This window comes from Brassica rapa, chromosome A03, assembly GCF_000309985.2.
Source record: "Brassica rapa cultivar Chiifu-401-42 chromosome A03, CAAS_Brap_v3.01, whole genome shotgun sequence".
Taxonomy (NCBI): Eukaryota; Viridiplantae; Streptophyta; class Magnoliopsida; order Brassicales; family Brassicaceae; genus Brassica; species Brassica rapa.
This window is the reverse complement of record NC_024797.2, coordinates 10312254-10333869: the sequence shown is the minus strand read 5'-3', so window position 1 is coordinate 10333869 and position 21616 is coordinate 10312254. Positions and strand designations below refer to the sequence as shown.

Below are 21616 nucleotides of genomic sequence, written 5' to 3'. Positions count from 1 at the left end.
AATGAAACTTTTATGGTATGGTCTATATGCTATGTCTCTGATCAGAATAATAGTGTAGCACAAGCAATTGCAGAAAGCGTGGTTACAGGGGCTCGCTCACAATCGTATGTTGGGTCTGGGGGTCCTTTGTGGCTGCAGCAACTTATTCAGCAAGAGGCAGGAAACTAAGCCTCTTTTTCCTCTGTTCTCTGGTGGTCTTAAGCTGTCCCCATTTTTTATAGCTCTTTTATAAGAGTGCTGTGGTACCTACTGGTACTTGTAATTTTCTCAGTTTGTTTTTTTATTCCTCTGTCTTTGCAGTAACATTGTCCTTTTGGACTTTCAAATTAATGAAAACTCAGTGTTAAAAAAAAAAAACTTTTATGGTATTAAAAGAAGTGACTTTTAAAAAATTAATAAATAAAAGAGGTGACTTCTACAAACATTTCAATGGTTATCTGTAAATAGTTAACTCCGACATTTTTATTTTGGCTAAAATTTGTATATGGTTATTAATAAATTCGTATGTACTTCCAAAATGATCAGAACCAAGCAAGCAGCAGGGTGACATCCAGCTCTTGGCTCACTGCGATCCTATGCAAAATGTGTTGGTGTGTTATTCAAGATTGGTATCAGTTTTACATTCCTACATTTTGATGTGTTTTGCTTTTGTATTTGGTGCTGTTTAGTTGCTTTTATTTTATCTACCATTTGTTTTCATTGTAAAATCTGTCACAAATTAAAATGGTATAAAATTTAACATTCATACCAAAAAAAAAGTTGTTTGTAGCCTTTAAAGCTCTCTTTTTAGTTTTTACCAAAATGATACAAAAACAATTTTTAATGTGTTTTACAAATATTTTATAAAAATAAAATAAGACTACTTTATTATACTGAGATTGATCTTGATTACTACCTTTAGATCCTAAGAGCAACTTTAATGGTAAGATACTCATTAAGTATCTTATTCATATAATATTATTAGTTTTTGTAAAAATTACGTTAAAAACTATAAAAATTTTGTTAGCTCCAATGATAGATATCCATTGAGTTTCTTATCATTATAATAATAATATTATTATTATTTTATTTAATATTTATTAATATAAATTAGTTTAGGAAAATATTTTAAAAACATATCGTAAACTAAAATATGATAAAACAGTTACAATATTTAAATAACACAAAACAAACATAAATTACATAACAACTTATAAAAACAAAACCTATAAAAATGATAAAACAAAATATCAAACGACAATCAAAATTATATTTAACTAAGCTTTAATCTTCACTTGATAATGTGCCAATTTTTTGCCATAATTACACATAATTATTTTTATATCTCAAATCTTAGTAATTTTTTTTTTCAAAATTTATATTCTCTTCGTTCCCAAAAATAAGATTCTCTAGAGTAATCACACTTATTAAAAATTTAATAAATGTTTATAATTTAATTTATTTTTTGCTTTATTATACACTTTCCAATAACCGTCCACCAATAAAATTTAATTAATTTATATATTCTCAATTAATATTTCTCAAAAGTATAAAAAAATACCTTAACAATACATAAATCTATCGTTGTGGAACAATAAAAAAATTTTACTTTCAGGAATGGATGGAGTTGTTTTTAGTACTATTATATATATTAATTAAAAGCCTAATATACTGTTATTGTATTAAACTTTAATCATTTCAATTTAAATTAGTATTAATATATAATTTTAACCTATGAATAATGGATCTTGTTATATATATAATTTTATTTTAAGATTTATATAAAATTGTAAAAATACTTTTAATATCATATAAAGTAATAATGGAAGTTTAAAGTATAGGTGTTTTTATTTTGTTAATAGTAATTTTACCAAATTACATGATGACATGTGTCACGTTCATGAGTTTTAAAAAATTTCTAAGGGATCAACCTTGATAGTACCTCGTAGGGTTTCTCAACAAAATTAAATAATTAAGTAATATTTAAGAAGAGAGAGAGAGTGTAGAATTGATAAACGATTCTTCCTAAATGAACTGTCAAAACCATTTGAGAGACTACTTAGGCATTTACTTCTCTTTAATTGGTACACCTGTTATAAAATAATTAATTATAATTATAGAATTAAACTATGAATATAATAATTTAAAGAAACTAATGTTAAGAAACTTACTAATGCAAATGCTAAGAGCCATTCTTAACTATTTTTAGTTAAAAGTTAATAGACGTTTTTTATATTCCGCTAAGAATCCGACTCTAAGAACCTCTCCATTAATCATGCTCTAAGAGCAGCTGCAACGCTGGTCCTTACAAAAAAATCCTTAGCAACAAATTATTTTTATAATATGTGGGGACCAAAAAAATTAGGAATCTGTGTCATAATTGTATCTTGGAGTCCGTAGGTAAGGATCAATTCTTTGCTGGGCTTGTCACTGTGCGCGGGTCCCATGGCCGGGTGGAAACCTGGGATTGGTCCTTTTTTCCTTTTTTTCTTTTTTTTTTAACTGAAAAAAAAAAAATAATATAAAAGATTTACCTAGATTATGGAGCCATGAGTAACACGGTTGTGGATCCCCTAACCCCTCTTCTCTAAGCTTTGATTCTAGTCCTATTCATCTAACTTTTATGTTTTCATTTTATTACATTTTTTTTTAGGAAACTCATTTACATTCTCGTGTTGGAGTTGCTCTAATAAAGCGGTCTTACCACAACTGGTAAATTTGTATTATAACATTTAGTTTTAGTAGTTAATCTATCCATTACAAAATTTAAAGGTTCAAACCATGAGAATATTCGTGGGTTTCGTAATGAATCCTTCTACTTTTGTAAATGTATGACACTACACAGTACACACATGAGTCATGACACATATCAATAATTGGTCATACGGAAATGCCCTAGCATCAAAAGTTATTTCGGTTGAAAACTATCTTACTCAATAACTCTAAAATAAAGATTTTGGTGGTTGGTCCTGATAATATCTTGTCAACATGTCTCCTTTTTTTATATCCTCTTGAAAGTGATTTCATGCCAATGAAAACAAGTTGATTGTCAAGTTATAAAAATATTAACATTTTAATATAACAAAACTAAGGAGTAAGCATATTTAAACCTAACCAAGTTGTTTGAGATAGTTTTCATGGCATTAAATAAAGGACACAAGGGGTAGTAAAAAGAAAATAAAGGAGACAAGGTGAAAAAAAAAACAGGCACCAAAGCCCTTAAACGTGCTACGGTGATGGATGACGTCATCCCAACTCATCATCGTGACATCAGCAGAGCTCTGGTGAGCCAATGGGAGTGTAAATAACCCGTCTCTTTCCCATTATACCCTTGAACCCCTAAATAATTCATAAGCAAGTTTTATCATATTCCTATTATACCCTCCACACCATTTATATATCTCTCTCTTTCTCTATCGCCTCTCTTTCTTAATCATCTTCCTCTGATTATTTTTTCATCTTCAAAGTTCAAATCATCATACCAAAAAAAACCTAAAAGAAATCACATATACATTATATCCTTGTACCAAAAATATGGACTCAGATAGTAACAATACCAAATCCATTAAGAGAAACGTTGTGGACCAACTTGTTGAAGGCTACGAATCCGCTACTCAGCTTCAGCTTCTCCTCTCTCATCAACAATCTAATCACCACATCGATCAGACTCGTATTGTTTCAGGAGATCCGGATCCAGTTAATGAGCTCATGGATAAGATCTTGGATTCTTTCCACAAAACCATATCGGTTCTTGATTCTTTTGACCAAGTCGCCAACGTCTCCGTCGTCCTTGAGGGTTCACGGAATGCTTCATGCGGCGATGATTCAACTCCGGCAAGTTGCAACGGTGGAGATTCGGGCGATAGTAGAAAGAGACTTGGAGTTGGTAAAAGTAAAAGAGGATGCTACACTAGAAAGTAAGTGAAAAGTTGAATTCATATTATATATATTCTCATCCGTGTTTAATGATTTAATCTAATTTTTATGGGAATATTTTTTAAAACTTTTCATTACAAGTTGCTAATTTTGTCTGTGGATTCCATCATATATTGTGGTAAATGTTACATGACATGGTACTTGGACTTGGATCTGTTTCTCTTATCATGGAATAGTGATATAGATTGTATGAGTATGATTGATTGGATTGGACTAACCAGTTTTTTTTGTTTCAATTAGTGTTTGTAATTAGTATACTATTCACGGTGGATCTGTATTACAAGAACATATTAATTTGCCAAAATGGTTTAGACATTGATTAATAAATTTCTTACTTTTAACTATCTACAGAAAGAGATCACATACTTGGACTATGGAAGCTAGAAGAATTAATGAAGATATATATGCTTGGAGGAAATATGGACAAAAGCAGATTCTTAACTCCAAGTTCCCAAGGTCCTTTGTCCTTACTCCTCATGATAGATATATAATGCATATATACATGGTCAAATCATTTTCATCTTATAACGAGCATCCCAAACCAAGAATTTATCAATCTAATCTAGAATCTAGTACTTTGTTAATTCTGCAGTGGTCTAAATCATTGTACATTTTAATGTTTTCCAGAAGTTATTTTAGATGCACACACAAGCCAACACAAGGATGCAATGCAACAAAGCAAGTTCAGAAACATGAGCAAGACCCTTCTTTGTTTCAAATCACTTACATTGGCCACCATACATGTAACGTTAGTGATGAAACACAAGCAAAGACCGAGCCTCTTGATCTCGAAATAGTCATGGATTCGGACAATAATAAATTGGCAGCAACCATTTCTCAGGACCATGTGGATCCATATATACAAGAGCAAGGGAACGACATCAGTAGCCTGATCGGAGTAGGCGCAAGCATGGTGAAGGAGGAGGATTATAACAATGGTGATCAGAATAAAGACTATTGTGAGGGTTCTTCCACATATAGTGATTTGTCATTGGTTTGGCCAGACGTGATGATGTCTGATGATCGTCAACATCATCAGAATCACTTCTATCACGGTGAAGCTAGTACTACTACTTCTTATCAATTCTCTTTCATTGACAACGATCAATTCTCCTCCTTGTTTGATTCCTACTGCCCTTACGAAGGAACAAGTGCTATATGAACATCCGAATCCTGATTCATATATTGTAGTTAGGTTATAATATTTTCTCTTCCTCTCTCTTTGAATATGTTTAGTGGAATGTAATATTTTTGATGTATGTTTGTTATAATTCTGTTTCGACATTTCTATTGTTTCATTTTCTATGTTATAGTAAGTCTGATTCTTGACTAAGTAATTTTTTTCTTTCTCACATGTTCATCTTGGATAAATCATAGGTCGGCAGTAAAGGTGATACAATTTTGATTGAAGGATAGCCTATGAAACTTAATTAGAATATAAGCCAAGATCCAACTGCGACACTCCCACTAGACTATTGTTTTGCCTATTTGATTGTTAGTGTTTCTATAGTCGGATTCAATAATTTTTAATATATATGATATTGCGTAAATTAAGAGTGTAAAGAAACTTATCCATTCACATTGCGGCTACGAATGTTTGGTGGTAAATGGAAAAAAGAAGAAGAGACAAATGCATCTCGCAGACTGTCGTGTTTTGTCTTTTTTTTTTGTTGTTGTTGCCCTTACATAACAATCACCCTATACATTAGGGCATTAATCAATGCTTGCCGCAACAATAAAACATAACCGTACATGAACCCTTTTATACAAAACTAAATCTATGTCACTCCTATGACGTACGGATCCTTGAAATTTTTTAACTTAACATAGATAAATCGATAAAAACTTACTAGATTTTATAGACATATTTAATAAAATTGTTCATAAATTAAACTAATTTTACGTGTGATAGTCAAGAAAGATTAGTTTTTTTTAAAATAGTTCAGTAAATTAATTAATAAGATATATGAATCTTTTACACCAAAAAAAAGATATATGAATCTTGGATCGGATATATACTTGATTGCGTTATATGATTGAGTCTTTCTTTTGTGTGTTTCAGAACCAAAAACTAAACTAAAAGATATGATTCATTCAATACCTTAAACATCTTTTACATGTCACACTATACTGTTATAAAATAATAGAGGATACAGTATCTTCTCTGTCGGCATAGCAAATGCACATGATAAACAAAAGGGCAAAACGAAGGCCCATGCATGATGAATAGTGATGGTGGAGGGACCAAAACATCCACTCGAATAGCTGATTTTGACACTGTTCAGACAATTTTACTAATTTGGATTCTTTAGTCTGAAAATAAGACAACAGCAAAAAGGAGGAAACACCAACAAGTTCATGCCAATTTGTGAGATATTGACAAAATAAAAATTTACCCCTAATTTTAATTTATTTTAAATAAAACGATAGTGCATTATTATTAAGAAAAAAAAGATAGTGCATTATTTCTGTAAGAAAATGTACCTTGTACTGAAAAAGTGTGCACAACATATTATGAGATATTCTTATTACTGTCCCTTTTTCTTTGCGTCAGAAATTCTGATTTTACTTCATGTTCTATTTCAAAGTCAATTAAATCTCTTTAAACTAAAATTGAAATGATTTTGCTAAAAACAAAATTTGATGAAATGAGCTCCTTTAGGAGATTTGTATGGAAATAGGGACCTTTAAAAAATATCATGGAAAATAAGTTCTTAAAATCTTTATGTAAATAGTATTTTGTGACTAAAACGAAATATCGAAACCCTAACACTATTTTTTATCAATTTGAAGTACTGGCATTGGCAAAAAATGTTGTCAGCACCTTAAAACAATTGATTTTTCTAATGATTACATTTTCTTTTAAAGCGTAAATTTGAAAATATATGCTAATTTGTATAATTATGTTGAGAATGATAAGAAAACTATGGAAATAATTTAAATACAGGGTTGAAACAACCCCATTTAGTAACAAAACACTTCCAAATTTTGTAAAAAGCGAACTAATTTAAAAGAATTGGTTTCCCATTAGATCCCAAACTAGAATCACGTGTAATATACAAAACTTAAATAATTAATAAATTAAATTAAACATGTCCTTTTTCTGTAGATATATATATGAATCATATGTCTCCGGTATCCTATTTGTCTCCGTCTCCGTCTTCTGACCTCCGGTAACAGTGATGATGATGAGGTGGATCATTGCAAGGAAATATGAAATCCATGTTGGCCCCAATACCGCCGCTACCAAGCATCATAGCTTCGGCCATGTCGAAAAAGGGACCATAGTCAACGGGATGGCTAGTTGTGGTTGTAGTTGTGATTAGAGCGGTGGGGGCAGCAGCAGAAGCGGTGGGAGCGGTTGAGTAGATGTGGCAAGTGTGTGAGCCACGGTAATTGACTCGAAAGGTGAAGGGATCGTCGTTGAGGCGTTGGACTTGCTTCTTGGCTGGACAATTGTATAACTTTTGGTGGGTGCATCTATAGTACGCCCTGAATAATCATTTAAATAGGTATATATTTGTTTTAATTTCTTTATATATGATTAGACATTTTCGTTGCTAAAAAAAATGATTAGGACATAATTTCAACCTATTCCAATGATATGATAAGCAAATAGCTGTTTGATAAATTTAGAAAAAGGATTTGTATGATTGATGATTTGTATGATTTGATAACGAGACCTAAGAACGATGTATTACTTTATAACATCAAAGTTTCAACTTTCAACTAATAATATGGTTCTTTGGTCATTCTAATATAAACTTGGTGATTAAGAGACTGATTACAACATGTTGATGTGATCTAAATGTGTATTTCTTGGTTAGTTAACTAACTAAAGGAACACCTTTTTGTGACCTTGATAGTTTCATCAACATGTTGACGATCAAAAGTATTATTCTAGAATTCGTTTTGGTCTGCAACTAAACTTGGGTTATTAGTAAAAAAATTATTTACCTAGGAAACTTTGAGTGAAGAATTTCCTTTTGGCCGTATTTACGCCAAGTATGGCTATCATCAGGTGGTAGATCTGTGTTTCCCGACCTTAACGCCGGCACCAACACCGTTTGTTCTTCTCCTTCGTTTTTCCTACGTACTCATTAGTACACACATGGGAATCGAACCTTAGTATATTTTATTTTCATTTAACAATTTGCCAAAATAACATATAATTATTTGAAAGTTTGAAACATGAATCGAATTCTTAAAAGATTTAGTCTAGTGAAAAATATTCAAGATTAGCTAGACTTGTTCTTGCTCTAACTTCTTTTATGAAAAAAAAACCTGTTAGAAGCGTTTTATGATTTTATCCAATATCACAATAATTAAATGGTCGACTTTTAAAAATCCCGGAATTTTATATTTCATTTTCTAAAACTGCCATCTAGATTTCTAAATATATCATGAACTTTAGGTCTAAGAATGAATGATTTTAGAATACCTTATATCCTTAAACTGAATGAGTTCTAAAAGCTTACGAAAGAGTCAAAAGTGATTTTAAAATAAAGTCTACAGTACACCTAAACTTTGTAGTATTACCCTTTTTAAAACCATTTCAAAGTCGTGGTATTTTTTTGAAACGAACACTTGGTTTCATTGTAATTTAATTTTACGGTATTAAAAAACTTATATCTTTTCTACCACAAAAGAAAAACACTACAATATTCTACTGTTTACCTTCTACGTTGCCTTGGCGTGGAGGAACCGCTACCGGAGCCACCTGATCTTTCCGTAGCCGTCAAATTTCTTCCGCCGTCACCATCAACGGCCATGAGCTGCCTTTGAGTCACGGCTTCGGTTCCATGAGATGACGTGGACCCACCATACCTTAACCAATACTCATGCATCAGATCCGGTTCAATCTGCATTAGCATCCGGTCTGAGCAAGAAGAGATCACCGGTTTGACTTGGTTCATTGTGGTCTCCGAGTTCCTGATCACAAGGACTATCTTCAACCGCTCTTTTGCATCATCAAATGTCTTTGTGATCTCGTCGAGAGAGGTGGACAGAGATTCCGGTGACTTTTCCTGTAAGCTTGACTTAAGCTCATCAACCAGTTTCAATCCGTGGAAAATAATTGACATTACCTCTTCCATTTGTAACTTAAGTTTTTTTTCGGGTATGAGTTAACACATATATTAGGGCATGTATATATAGACTAATATAAATAACGGTTAGTGCTAACAGTTAACTTCGATGTTGGTTCCAACTCTATTGAAATTCTTAACATGCAGATTATTCAAAGATTGTTATTGTTGTTTTCTTGAGACGACATCATTTTTTGCACAAAAAGTTTTTCTTTTATATACGGTTAATGTTACAGTGTTTATATTTTTGAAAGATCACCCGAGTTTGAAATGTTTTCCAACTAATGTCACAGATAGCTATATCATAAGTTACCGGAATCCTTTATATACTAAAGCGCAAGTCGCATCACCAATCTAAAGCTGATATGTGGAAAATCTATTTTTCAAAAAAAAAATTGGAATAGAGAACAGTCTGAAAGAAAAATAATGCTTAAAAGAAAAAAATAACAGAAACCGTAGAACAATTTTAAAAAAGTAGCCCACAACCCATGATTCTTTGTTTGTTCACTGTCCTTTTCATTTGATTTTTTTTACATATTCTGTTTTGTATTGTTTCGATCAAGTTAATTATTGTCTAATTTTTTTAATCTTCCATTATTAAAAATTCTTTCAGTTCTATTGGTGAAACTGTTTTCCAATATCTTTACCGTCCCACTACCTTTACTTCTTTTGCATCTAAATAAACTGAAATCTCCACATTTAAAAGATCAGAAAACACCGTAAATTATAAGTTTCACATAAAACTCAGAAAATTTCTAACACATGTATTCATTGCGTAAAATATTTAAGCACGGAAGACATAGAACAAGAAGCACCAACTCCTCAAAGTCTAATAATAATGGTGATGAAATGTCTTAACACTCTCATTTAAAGCTCCATCGAATGTTTCGTTTCTCAAATGCGTTCAAGACCTCGAGTTCATCCACAAAAGCAGTTGTCAACTATTAAAGGTGTGTATTTCTGTATTCATTTAAGTGGTAAACAATGGTAACTAAAGCTTTTTCTCAAAAAAAAAAAAGTTAACTAATGTAATGTTTTCATCTTTAATTTGACAATTATTTTGCCCTTGCATAGCAAGGACCATAATACTAGTACTATATAAATTACATGGAGCGAAACTCAAATATATATTTTCCAAGTAATTATGATTTTGTTTAATAGAAGCTCCAATCCCGTGGGAGTGTTGTAGATGTGATCTTGCACTACTTATTTCAGCTTAAATTGAATTCAATTAATCGACAGGCAAAGTATGTCCAAAATTCAAGAACAAAAACCTTTTAGCCTATTCCACACAAGGAAACCACAATTATTTTGTTTTTTTCAATTAAATTGTTTGGCAAGATCCCGACCGAAGATCTAACTAGTGATAACCCATTGACCCGGTCGAGTATAGTCGACGTAGCAAGGGCTGGTTCGTGTTTTGTAACACACGGCAGCGAACTGGTAATAATATTGACCAAGTCATGGTCTTCTAAGATTTAACAAATTAATTTTATTGTTTGTTTTTCTTTCTTCAAGATTCAATGTTACAAGATTTTCTTAGAAGTCTAGACGACGACTTGAAATTTCAAAGCTTGAAACTGTTGAACACTTTTTTCTCTAAGTACAAATCAGTTAAGAAGTTTCTAAGGCGTTGAATCAAACTAAAGCTACTTTTGGTAAATTTCTTAACAACATCTATGTAGAACTAGAAGTTTATATAATCGTCAGGGCCTGAAACATGTCTTAGTCTAATTAGCACTTGATACTATTATGGATATATATCCCACATCGAGAATTTTAAGGGGACATTAAGTAATATATAAAGAGTCATAGTCAATCTACTAATCACCAATTGATTTTAAGTTGGAAGTTCATAATTAACTCGAGATACATCCAAAATATTTGAATAATCTTCAGCTATATTTGATCATGTGATTTTTAGAGTTTATCAAAGTGTACATTCAGATGTTCTGAAATAAAATAAAGAGTCAAATAAGAGGTAATTCTCTAATGTCTATAATGTATTTTAGAGGAAAAAAATTAGCTTCTGTAACTCTTTTTTTTGAAAAAGAGTAGTCATAGAAATGGATAAAGAAAAATACAAGTCATGATCTTATAAGACCAAGCAGCTTTAAAAAAGAAGATGAAAGCAACATGCTTAATTTAGCATACTCTTAAACAAGTAGAGTAGCTTTCTACAACAATTTTGTTCTAGAAGATTAGTATAAGCATGATTCTTTAGTGTTTAGTTTTCTCGATATTTATGGATTCGACTCCATACCATACATACAATTATACATTTTATGTATATCATTTTGGGTTTAAACTCATCATTCATAACACTCGTGTTAATCTTGAGTATTAATGGATATATAGATTTTAATCATTCGAAAGCCTAGAAATGCAAGATTGAAATAACGAAGCGAAAACATTTAACGGCCCAATCCATGAGCTAGTCCGGTCCGTCCACATATAAGAACCAACAGCACGGCGTCTTGTGAACAAATAAACAGCACGAACTGTAAAAACGAAACACGAAAACGGCGACAGAGTCACCCCGTCCAGGTCCGATCATAACTCCGACGAAATAAAGAGCAAAAACAAATCTACAGGGAGAGGAGATATGATTGCTGCAGCTTGAAGAAGAAGAAGAAGAATCATAAAGCAAAAAAGGAGCTTCCTTTCTTCGTTCTGATTCCATATAGATCCATCAAAAAGCACTTGGATTGAGAGGAGGAAGAGATGTTCAAGTTTTTGAAAGGAGTGGTGGGTGGATCTGGGACGGGGCTCAAGGATCTGCCTTACAACATCGGTGATCCTTACCCTTCTGCTTGGGGCTCCTGGAATCACTTTCGTGGCACCTCCAAGGTCCAATCTCATCTCTCTCTCTCTGTGTATATGTTTCAAAGTCTGCAGCTTTTTCATGTTGATTGCTTTGGTCTCAGATTCTATACTGTGTAATGGAACTTGGCTTTTGTTAAGTGTTACGTTTGGTATATAACGTGATTGGTTTTTCCATATAACGTGCGTGATCCATAAAGCTTTCTAGTCTCTAGTAGTTAGTTCTCTTTAACTAGACTCATGGCTAATAGAATTGTAACTCTTCTTGGTCTTGATAAGGTGTGTATCTAGTTTATGGGATGTTTATTGTTATCTTTTTCGCTTTGGTGGAGTTAGTTTTGAATGGTGTTAAGTTTTTTTTTTTTTTTTTTTTTTTTTAATGGTGGTGTTAAGTTATTTGATACAGTCTCATATCCTGTAATGTTGGTTTCTTCAGGATGATGGGTCTCCAGTTTCGATTTTTTCTCTTTCTGGGAACGATGCTCAAGATGGGCATTTGGCTGCTGGGAGAAACGGTGTCAAGCGTCTTCGTACTGTAATTTCTCATCACTCTCTCTAACATTTTCTAGGCTATGATTACTTACGGTAACTTTTCTCAAGCACTAAGAACTCTTTACTCAATCACATGAAACTCTAAATTATCAGACTAGTGAAGTTATGTGTTACCTTTTCTTTCTCTGTAATGGATATATGAAGGAAGGCACCACTGACATTTATTATCAGTTTTTCCATACTTGCTTAAGAATTCCCAAGTTCAAAACTGACACATGCATGACATATCTAGTCGATTTCTTTATCCTCTTCTCGGTATCATCGGCATCATTCTCACCTAGTAATTCCTTTTGCAGGTGAGGCATCCAAATATACTTTCATTTCTTCACAGCACGGAGGTTGAAACTCACGATGGTTCTACTTCCAAGGTTACCATCTACATAGTCACTGAGCCTGTTATGCCGCTGTCAGATAAGATAAAGGAGCTTGGCTTGAAATCCACTCAGAGGTATGAAATCTTCTTGTGAGCATCAGAGAATAGGCCAATTATATAGTTTGCCACAGTCTTATCTGTCTTTTTCCTAATATTGGCTTTGTCATTTGACCTTATCATGCTTGACATTGTGATCTTGATCCTGTCTGAAACTTTTTTGTGATTTTGAAAACCTGCCTTTAGGGATGAATATTTTGCTTTGGGGCTACACCAGATAACTAAAGCTGTGAGCTTCCTGAACAATGACTGCAAACTTGTGAGTGTTCACTTCTTTATAACATTATACTTTTCAACTATTAAGAACATGTACTAAATTTTCTTATCATCTTGAATTTGTGATGGCAAACTTTGAATTCTCACCACATTCATGTTTTTGTCTTCTTCCTTTCTATAATTCTTTTGTCTCAACAGGTGCATGGAAATGTTTGCCTGGCTAGTGTTGTTGTGACACCAACTTTGGACTGGAAACTCCATGCTTTTGATGTCTTATCGGAGTTTGATGGGAGCAATGAATCTGCCAGTGGACCTATGCTGGTACTCTTCTTTTGCTTGTCAATTTTAACTTCATTCACTAATTTTTTATATTTGCAGTACCAAGGGTCAGGTGTTAGTCCTTGTTTGTGTCCAGTATAGGAATATTCCCAGAGTTTGTTGCTGCCCTTTTATCTTTTCTAAACTTATTTTCTGGTTTCAGCCATTTGAATGGCTAGTGGGAACACAGTACAAGCCAATGGAAATGGTGAAATCTGATTGGGTTGCCATTAGAAAATCTCCACCGTGGGCCATTGATTCATGGGGCTTAGGTAAGACCTCCATTTCCATTAGCTTACTATATAACTAGCCAACTTGAGTGCAATTCTTCGTTGAAGCCATTTACTTGTTTTTTGAAGGTTGTCTTATTTATGAACTCTTCTCGGGCTCTAAGCTTGGAAAAACAGAGGAGCTACGTAACACTGTCGGCATTCCTAAGGTTTGGCTGTCATCCTAGTTTCCCCCAAAGTTTTGATGGTTTATTAGTTTGTATGACTTTATTTGCTAAGAGCTGGCTTTCATTTCAGTTTGAATGTTTCTTTTCTCACAGTCTCTGCTTCCAGATTATCAGCGACTCCTAAGTTCCATGCCTTCTCGCAGATTGAACACCTCAAAACTTCTAGAAAATGGCGGTAATCTTCCTGTCTTGGTTACAAATTTGTAGCTTACATTGTTTATTTTTAATTCTCGGCTTGTTTTTTTCTCTGTATTTTTGTTTTGACCCTCTCTGGGCTTTTGCATGTTTGTAACGGTGTTATATCTCTCAGTTATCTTTGACAATCTCTCATCTCTTGATTCTTATCATTTGCAGAGTATTTCCAAAATAAGCTGGTGGACACCATACATTTTATGGATATTCTTAACTTGAAAGACAGTGTTGAAAAGGACACTTTCTTCCGTAAACTACCAAATGTTGCTGAACAGCTTCCTCGCGAGATCGTGCTTAAGAAGGTGTGAATCTGAATTATTCGGGGTAGTAAGAAAGTAGTTTGCCTTTTGAGTATTATGATTTCACGTTTTGTTATTTGACTAAACCTTGTGGTTGATGCAGATTCTTCCTTTATTAGCCTCTTCTCTTGAATTTGGTTCAGCTGTTGCCCCTGCATTAACTGCTTTACTCAAGATGGGTTCATGGTTATCAGCTGAAGATTTCAAAGTCAAGGTTGTTCAACGTCTCTATTAAAATCCTCTAAACAACTCAATTGCATATGAATATATTTCAGTTAATTCCTGAAGTTCCTCCTCTATTAGGTGCTGCCAACAATAGTCAAGCTTTTTGCTTCCAATGATCGAGCTATTAGAGTTTCTCTTCTGCAACATGTTGATCAGTTTGGAGAATCAATGTCCGGACAAATTGTTGACGAACAAGTAAGTTTATTTTATCTTCTTTGGCCTAGAAAGTGTTTTGAGTATGGATGTTCGGCAGCAACGCAGTCTGGCTGCATGCTTTTAACATTAACACTCACTGTACTGTGTGTTTTGTAAAGGTATACCCTCATGTTGCTACTGGATTTGCGGACACATCTGCCTTTCTACGAGAGCTGACTCTTAAGTCAATGCTCGTTTTAGCTCCAAAGGTAGCTTTACTCTTCCAACTTTTTTTTTCCACAATCCAATTGTATTTGTATCTAATATTTATATATCTTTTCTTTTATGTGGCTGCAGCTTTCTCAGCGTACACTTTCTGGATCCCTCTTGAAATACCTTTCCAAATTACAGGTTTGTATCTGCCACGGTGCTACCTCAATATCTTTGACAAGTTTCTTTCCCCATATATGATTCGTTGTGGTTTAAATTTTATATTATCTTCAGGTGGATGAAGAGCCTGCAATCAGAACCAATACCACTATATTACTGGGGAATATTGCCACCTACCTAAATGAAGGGGTTAGTCTTCACTACCTTCTTTTGATTATTTTGTTACCTCTATTGTTTTTGTTTGTGCCTAATCATGAAATATATTGCAGACAAGGAAAAGAGTTTTGATTAATGCTTTTACAGTGCGTGCCTTGCGGGATACATTTCCACCAGCTCGTGGTGCAGGTATGTAGGATGTTTTTGGTTCTTTTTCATTCGGTTTGGGATGTTCCTGCTGGTATCTTGTTTCCTATCTTTCATCATCTCACTAGATTTTGCTTAACGCAGGTATTGTTGCGTTATGTGCCACTAGTACCACTTATGACGACACTGAGATAGCAACTAGGATTCTTCCAAATATTGTTGTGCTAACCATTGATCAAGACAGGTTCGTTATTTAAGTGCTTGACGTTCCTTCTTTTTGTCTAGTATCGTCACTAGGACAAAAAGTTAAGCATTTTCACTCGTTTTTCCTTAATAGCGAGGTTCGATCCAAGGCATTTCAGGCTGTAGAACAGTTTCTTCAGATACTGAAACAGAACTATGAGAAGGTAAGGAATAATAGCTCTACCGAACTCTTTCCTTGAGATGTTGGGAATGGACATAACTGAGTTTTGTTTGGTTTGTTGATAGACAAACGCTGGAGAGGCAGGAGCCACCGGAGGAGCCTCAGCTATACCTGAAACAGCTGGTCTGATCGGGTGAGTATAGTAAATGAACTATATATATATATATATGAACATTGGTCAGTGTGCTTGGTATACTAACTGAACTAGTTTACTTATTCTTCTAGATGGGCTATGAGTTCTTTGACTCTCAAGGGTAAGCCATTAGATCAAGCGTCTCTTGCTTCTTCTTCTTCAGCACCATCCCTAGCTTCTGCTGCCTCAAATGCGACAACCACAGGTACACCTGAGATCACTTACCATACTTTTCTTGCAACCATGGACGTATAATTTGTTGAAATGTGCAATCGCAGATATATAGTAAAAGAAACCTTCGATTATCAGATAGTTGATCACTGTTCGTATAATTAGTTAATACATTTGTCAATACTTTTTTCTTTTCCTATTTTGTTTATTTCTTGTGAATCTTCTTCAGCAACGGAGGCTCCGAGTGTCAAAGCCAGTCATCATACACGTGCCAACTCTGACTTCACAGATCAACCCGCCCCACCATCTCCAACATCAACAGATGGTTGGGGAGACATTGAGAATGACATTAACGAAGGTCATGAGAGCGACAAAGACGGTTGGGATCTCGATCCTATTGATGAACCAAAACCTGCTCCAGCTCTCTCAAACATTCAAGCAGCTCAAAAACGACCTGTGTCCCAGCCTTCTAGACCTCCAGGTACCAATCTTTAGCCTGAATCAGTTCACCTCGACACATTTTTGTTAAGCCTCCTAAAAGTCATATGGTTTTGTGTAGCTACAAGCTCAAGACCAAAGGTTAGCACGGCAAAAGCAACTGCGAAATTGGAAGACGATGACTTGTGGGGATCCATAGCAGCTCCTCCACCTGCAACTACTTCAAGACCGTTGAACTTGAAGAAGTCAGTACAATCTGATGATGAAGACCCCTGGGCTGCCATTGCTGCTCCACCACCAACCACCAGAGCAAAACCTTTGTCTTCTGGTCGTGGCCGAGGAGCCAAACCTGCAGCTCCCAAACTTGGTGCCCAACGCATTAACCGAACCTCATCTGGAATGTGATGAACAGTAGAGGCGTACAATGTACATTTTTTGGAGAGCATCTCCAGATGACTCAAGCAACCAACAAATTATTTGTGATAATCATTCATTTGAATCCCCAAGAATGTCTATTTTTACTCTACACTGCCACAGAGAGTGTTTTGTGTGTGTTTCTGAGAAGTATGAATGATGTAAAGTCACCATTCTCGGAATTACATTATCTTGTTCAAGTCACCTCATCCTCATCTGTCATGTTACTCTTTAAGCTATTCAATACATTAAAGATCTCAGACGTCATTAGAGATGAAGAACCTCCTGAAAAGAAAACATGAGTGAGATTGCTCACTTCAATCCAGCTACAACCTGGATTTTTCTGCAACCCTTTCTCCTTCGTCTCTCTCAACAAGTTAGCCGCTTCTTTCTTCAATCCTGCTTCCATGTAAAGATTAATTAACTGAACATAGTTACCACCTCTTTCCGGTTCCATCCTCAGCAACTTCTCAGCGGACAATATCCCAAGCTCCAGATTATGATGAGTTCTCGACGCAGATAAGAGGCAGAGCCATATACTACTGTCTGGCTCAATAGGCATTGCTTTTATGAAACTGTAAGCTTCTTCTAAGTGACCGGCACGTCCTAGAAGATCCACCATATTTGCATAATGCTCCATTTTTGGTGCAATGCCATAGTCTTGTTTCATGATCTCAAAAATGTTTTTACCCTCCTGGACAAAACCCGAATGACTGCAGGCTGAAATCCAAGACAGGAACGTCACATCGTCTGGCGATTCTCCTGCCTTCTTCATCTCATCGAACAGACTCAATGCTCTATGACAATCTCCATGGGATCCATAACCATATATCATTAGATTCCAAGTGATCAGGCTTTTATGCTCCATTTTCCTGAAGATATTCTCTGCATACTTGGACAACCCGCACTTTACATACATATCAATCAAAGCGTTTTTCAGGTGAGTATCTGAAGCAATGTCGAGTCTTAATGTATAACCATGTAGGCTCTTCCCTTTAAGCAAGCTTGCAGTTGATGAGATTGCAACAAGGACACTTGTGATGGATACTGAATCTGGGAAGACACCGTGATTGAGCATTAGACTGAAAAGTTCTATAGATAGTTCAGGAAGGCTGTTTCGGCTGTAGCAAGAGATCATTGAGTTCCAGGCAACAATGTTGTCCGTTCTCATGCTAGTGAAAACTTTGAAAGCCGTTTCTGGTAAGCCACACTTGGAATACAGATCGATAAGGGAGCTGCCAACAAAAACATCCAGCACTAGACCAGTTTTAATCATTCCACCATGAAATTGGAGGCCAAGAGTAAGAACCTCTGATCCTGCGCATGCGTTTATAACACTGGTCATAATATCAGAATCAGGTTTTAGCCTATCATCATCATCTTTCATGGACCCAAAAGCTCTCAGAGCCTCTTCGAATTTCCCATTCTTGCAAAGTCCTGAGATTAGGGAGCCCCACGCAATCACATCTTTCTCTTCCATTAACTTGAAGATTAAATAGGCATCAGTATCACATCCGCTTTTAGAGTACAGAGTGAGTAAAGAACTCTCTATTGCAGGCGTGCTTTGTATGGGTCTCTTAAACAGTTCCGCATGGACTGATTTGCCATAGTCATACAACCCTAACATGCTGCAACAGGATATAACATTTGACAAGGTAAAAGAATCAGGCAAGACACGATCCTCTCTCATCAAACTGAACAACTCCAAAGCACCGTGTCCATAACCATTCTCTGCATAAGCTGCAACCATCGCGTTCCATATTTCAAGTCTCTTATCCAAAATGCAACTGAACACAGTTTCTGCCTCACCAACCATACAACACTTTGAATACATTAACAGCAGAGAAGTACAAACATAAGGGTCATTGTCAAGTCCCATCTTCACCACGTCGCAATGTATCTGTCTACCAAAAACAAAATTCTCACTTCTACCACATGCACCAAGAACCCCAGTGAAAGAAGTGGAAACAAGCTTGACACTGTTACTCTTAGCCAGCACATACAACTCCAAGCTACATTCACTGCTCCCACTATCACCAAACCCAACAATCATCACATTCCACAGAACAACATTCGACTTATCCTCAACCTCCAAAAACACACGCCACGCGTATGTCCCTAACCCAAACTTGAAATACATATCAATCAAAGCAGTTTTCAAGAACGAGTCATCACCTAAAGAGTTCCTCACCATATACCCATGAATCTGTTTTCCCTCTCTCCTCCTAAAGTCTCCTCCTTTACACAAAATGGACAACGAGAACGCATCAGGTCTCACACCCACCACCACCATTCGACGAAACAGATCAAACCCATCCTTGTATCTACGAAATTTAAAGTACCCATCAATCAAAGAGTTCCAAACCGTGACATCTCCACACCGAGACAAACCGTCGAACACTTGGACGGCATTATCTAAAGATCCACACTTTACGTACATATTGACAAGCGAAGTCGCAACGAAAGGGTCTTGTCGCAAACCCAACAGGATGATCGAAGCGTGAATGGTTTTGCCGTAAGCGAGGTTTTGAAGAGAAGAGCAAGCTTTGAGAAGAGAAGGGAATGTGAAGACGGAAGTGCACAGTGGAGAAGAGTTGTCATGGTTAGTGTATAGATGCAGAGCTTGTAGATACTCTGCTTTCTGAACTAAGGCTCTGATTCCGGAGCTGACCGAAGCTGGAGAAGTGTAGGATTCGGCTAAAGAAGAGATTGTACGACGGATGTGAACGTCGTGAAGCTTGAAACGCATATCTGCATCGCCGTCGTTAGCTTCCCGATGGTTCAGCGCAAAACCCGGTTTAACCGATTTTGACTTCCAGTAACAAAGTCAATGGATAAGTACGCATTTGTTGTTGTTAACTTAAAACTTTGAACACACAAATATTATATAGTCTAAAAAATCCCCTAGACAATATTGAGAACATTATTTATGAAATGATTTAACACATGTCATCTCTACAATTATTTTTACCAAAAAAATGTAATATGATATACTAGAATTGGTAACATGACTTATAGTTAAATGTGATATGACATACTACATTTACTTTTAAATTTTATTTTTGGTAACTTTTAATAATATGGTAATAACTCGTATCATCATTAAAATAAATCTATTAAAATATGTCATTAGATAATATGATAATAGAAATATGAAATATCTTAAATTTTTTGAAATATTATTTAAGTATATTTTATAATTATACAATTTTTATTATTAACAAGATTTTGAAATGTTATACAATTTTGATATCTACATATTTTAGAAATAATGTTTGGTTTTATATTTTGATAATTATAAAAAATAATATCAATTTTATTTTATTTTATACAAGTTAATTTAATATATCTTAACCAAAATAAATAAATAAAAATATATCTAAATTATGATTTTAAATATAACTTAAATATAATTTTAAATAAATTAAATTATTAATTTTATATTTAACTAAATTAGTATTTATATTAAAATATTGGTTTAAAATAGTAAAATCTAAAACATTAACAAATTTTATTTTTAAATTTAAAATTTTATTGTTGCACATGGTGCAGGAAAACACCTATTTGTTTATTAAAATTAATGATTTGTGTTTAAAATGACAGAGAATATGATAAATGAGTAAAATTACTTTTCAAATAAGAGTATAGATATATAAATATGAATGTACATTTTTATTATTTATTTATATAAAGTTCAATTTTCTAATAAATTTGTATTTTATATTAATTTGTATAAATGATAATAGATTGCAAAGAGATTCAGTTTCATAATTTTCGTGTACAAGCACTAATAAAAACTTTCAACTGCTGAATATATATATTTTTTTAAATTAGTTTAGATCACATTTTCTTCGGTTCATATCGAATCGATTTGATTTGACCACTTCTAAACCTATACTAGGTTGAGATTCAGATTTCAAATCGTGTAGATTAGTTAGGTCAGAGTTTGGTAAACATTTAATTCCACAATTCATTATTCAAATCTTTTTGGATACGTATCAGCTCGATAATCTCATCTAATTCCCACCTAGCTTTAACTTTTTTTTTTATAGAATTATTGAAACTTGACTACCAATATTAGCTATTTTTTTAACACTTAGATAACAATTACATGTCATATAATTTTTCATTTTATTAGATATTATGATAAACAACCTGCAACATATACTATTGATGAACAACTCCATGATAGTAATTCTACGATTAAGCTCTTTTTAGATCCACAAACTATTGTTCGACATTCTCGATTAATATATTCTCTCCGCAGCAAACAACCAATCTATAGTACTTTAGAACCTTTGATAATTCGAATCTCATACCTAGACGTAGAATCATTTAACCTTAACTATTAGGCAACAATACTTCCACATATTAGGTAACTTCTACCGTATATTAGCGGCATGATTTGCTATATTATAAAATATATCATGATTATAGTTACTATAATACAAGTCTAGAAATCGTGCGATGCATACGCAACAAAAGAAAAAAAAAACTTGGTTGGTCGGAGCTGGATCAGCTTCCGTCTAAAAGTAATAAGAATTGATACAATAAAGGAAGGACACATGTAATAAGAATCTCGTGTTCGGAATTTCGATAGTTCTGTTTCAAACAGAAACCTAGACCTTTCTTGCAGCACAATACTCCACAGATTCTTACCTCACGCAGTGTCGCAGATTTGATGTGGAATCAGA

At 34.3% G+C, this 21616-nt stretch overlaps 4 protein-coding genes across 4 annotated transcripts; 2 read left to right on the top strand and 2 right to left on the bottom strand.

The window, feature by feature from the left end:
- Positions 1–21: 21 nt before the first annotated feature.
- Positions 22–5267, top strand: LOC103857951 (probable WRKY transcription factor 54). The gene is made up of 3 exons (XM_009135205.3): positions 22–3896; positions 4267–4371; positions 4543–5267. The coding sequence occupies exons 1-3, from the start codon at positions 3514–3516 to the stop codon at positions 5075–5077; spliced, it is 1023 nt and encodes a 340-aa protein (XP_009133453.1). The 5' UTR covers positions 22–3513; the 3' UTR covers positions 5078–5267.
- On the bottom strand, positions 5177–11278 carry LOC103857950 (WRKY transcription factor 55). The gene is made up of 3 exons (XM_009135204.3): positions 8593–11278; positions 7873–8004; positions 5177–7407 (listed from the first exon to the last, which is right to left on the bottom strand). The coding sequence occupies exons 1-3, from the start codon at positions 9009–9011 to the stop codon at positions 7056–7058; spliced, it is 903 nt and encodes a 300-aa protein (XP_009133452.1). The 5' UTR covers positions 9012–11278; the 3' UTR covers positions 5177–7055.
- Positions 11279–11504: 226 nt separating this feature from the next.
- On the top strand, positions 11505–17172 carry LOC103857947 (N-terminal kinase-like protein). Its single transcript, XM_009135202.3, has 21 exons — positions 11505–11852; positions 12262–12360; positions 12674–12825; positions 12994–13066; positions 13222–13344; positions 13505–13613; positions 13701–13780; positions 13892–13973; positions 14153–14292; positions 14393–14503; positions 14593–14709; positions 14829–14918; positions 15007–15060; positions 15154–15228; positions 15309–15384; positions 15487–15586; positions 15680–15749; positions 15832–15899; positions 15992–16104; positions 16300–16551; positions 16630–17172. Exons 1-21 carry the CDS (start codon positions 11727–11729, stop codon positions 16911–16913), a joined length of 2394 nt encoding a protein of 797 aa, XP_009133450.2. The 5' UTR covers positions 11505–11726; the 3' UTR covers positions 16914–17172.
- Positions 16995–21562, bottom strand: LOC103857949 (pentatricopeptide repeat-containing protein At2g40720). The gene has a single exon (XM_009135203.3). The coding sequence runs from the start codon at positions 19669–19671 to the stop codon at positions 17119–17121; it is 2553 nt and encodes an 850-aa protein (XP_009133451.1). The 5' UTR covers positions 19672–21562; the 3' UTR covers positions 16995–17118.
- Positions 21563–21616: the final 54 nt, after the last annotated feature.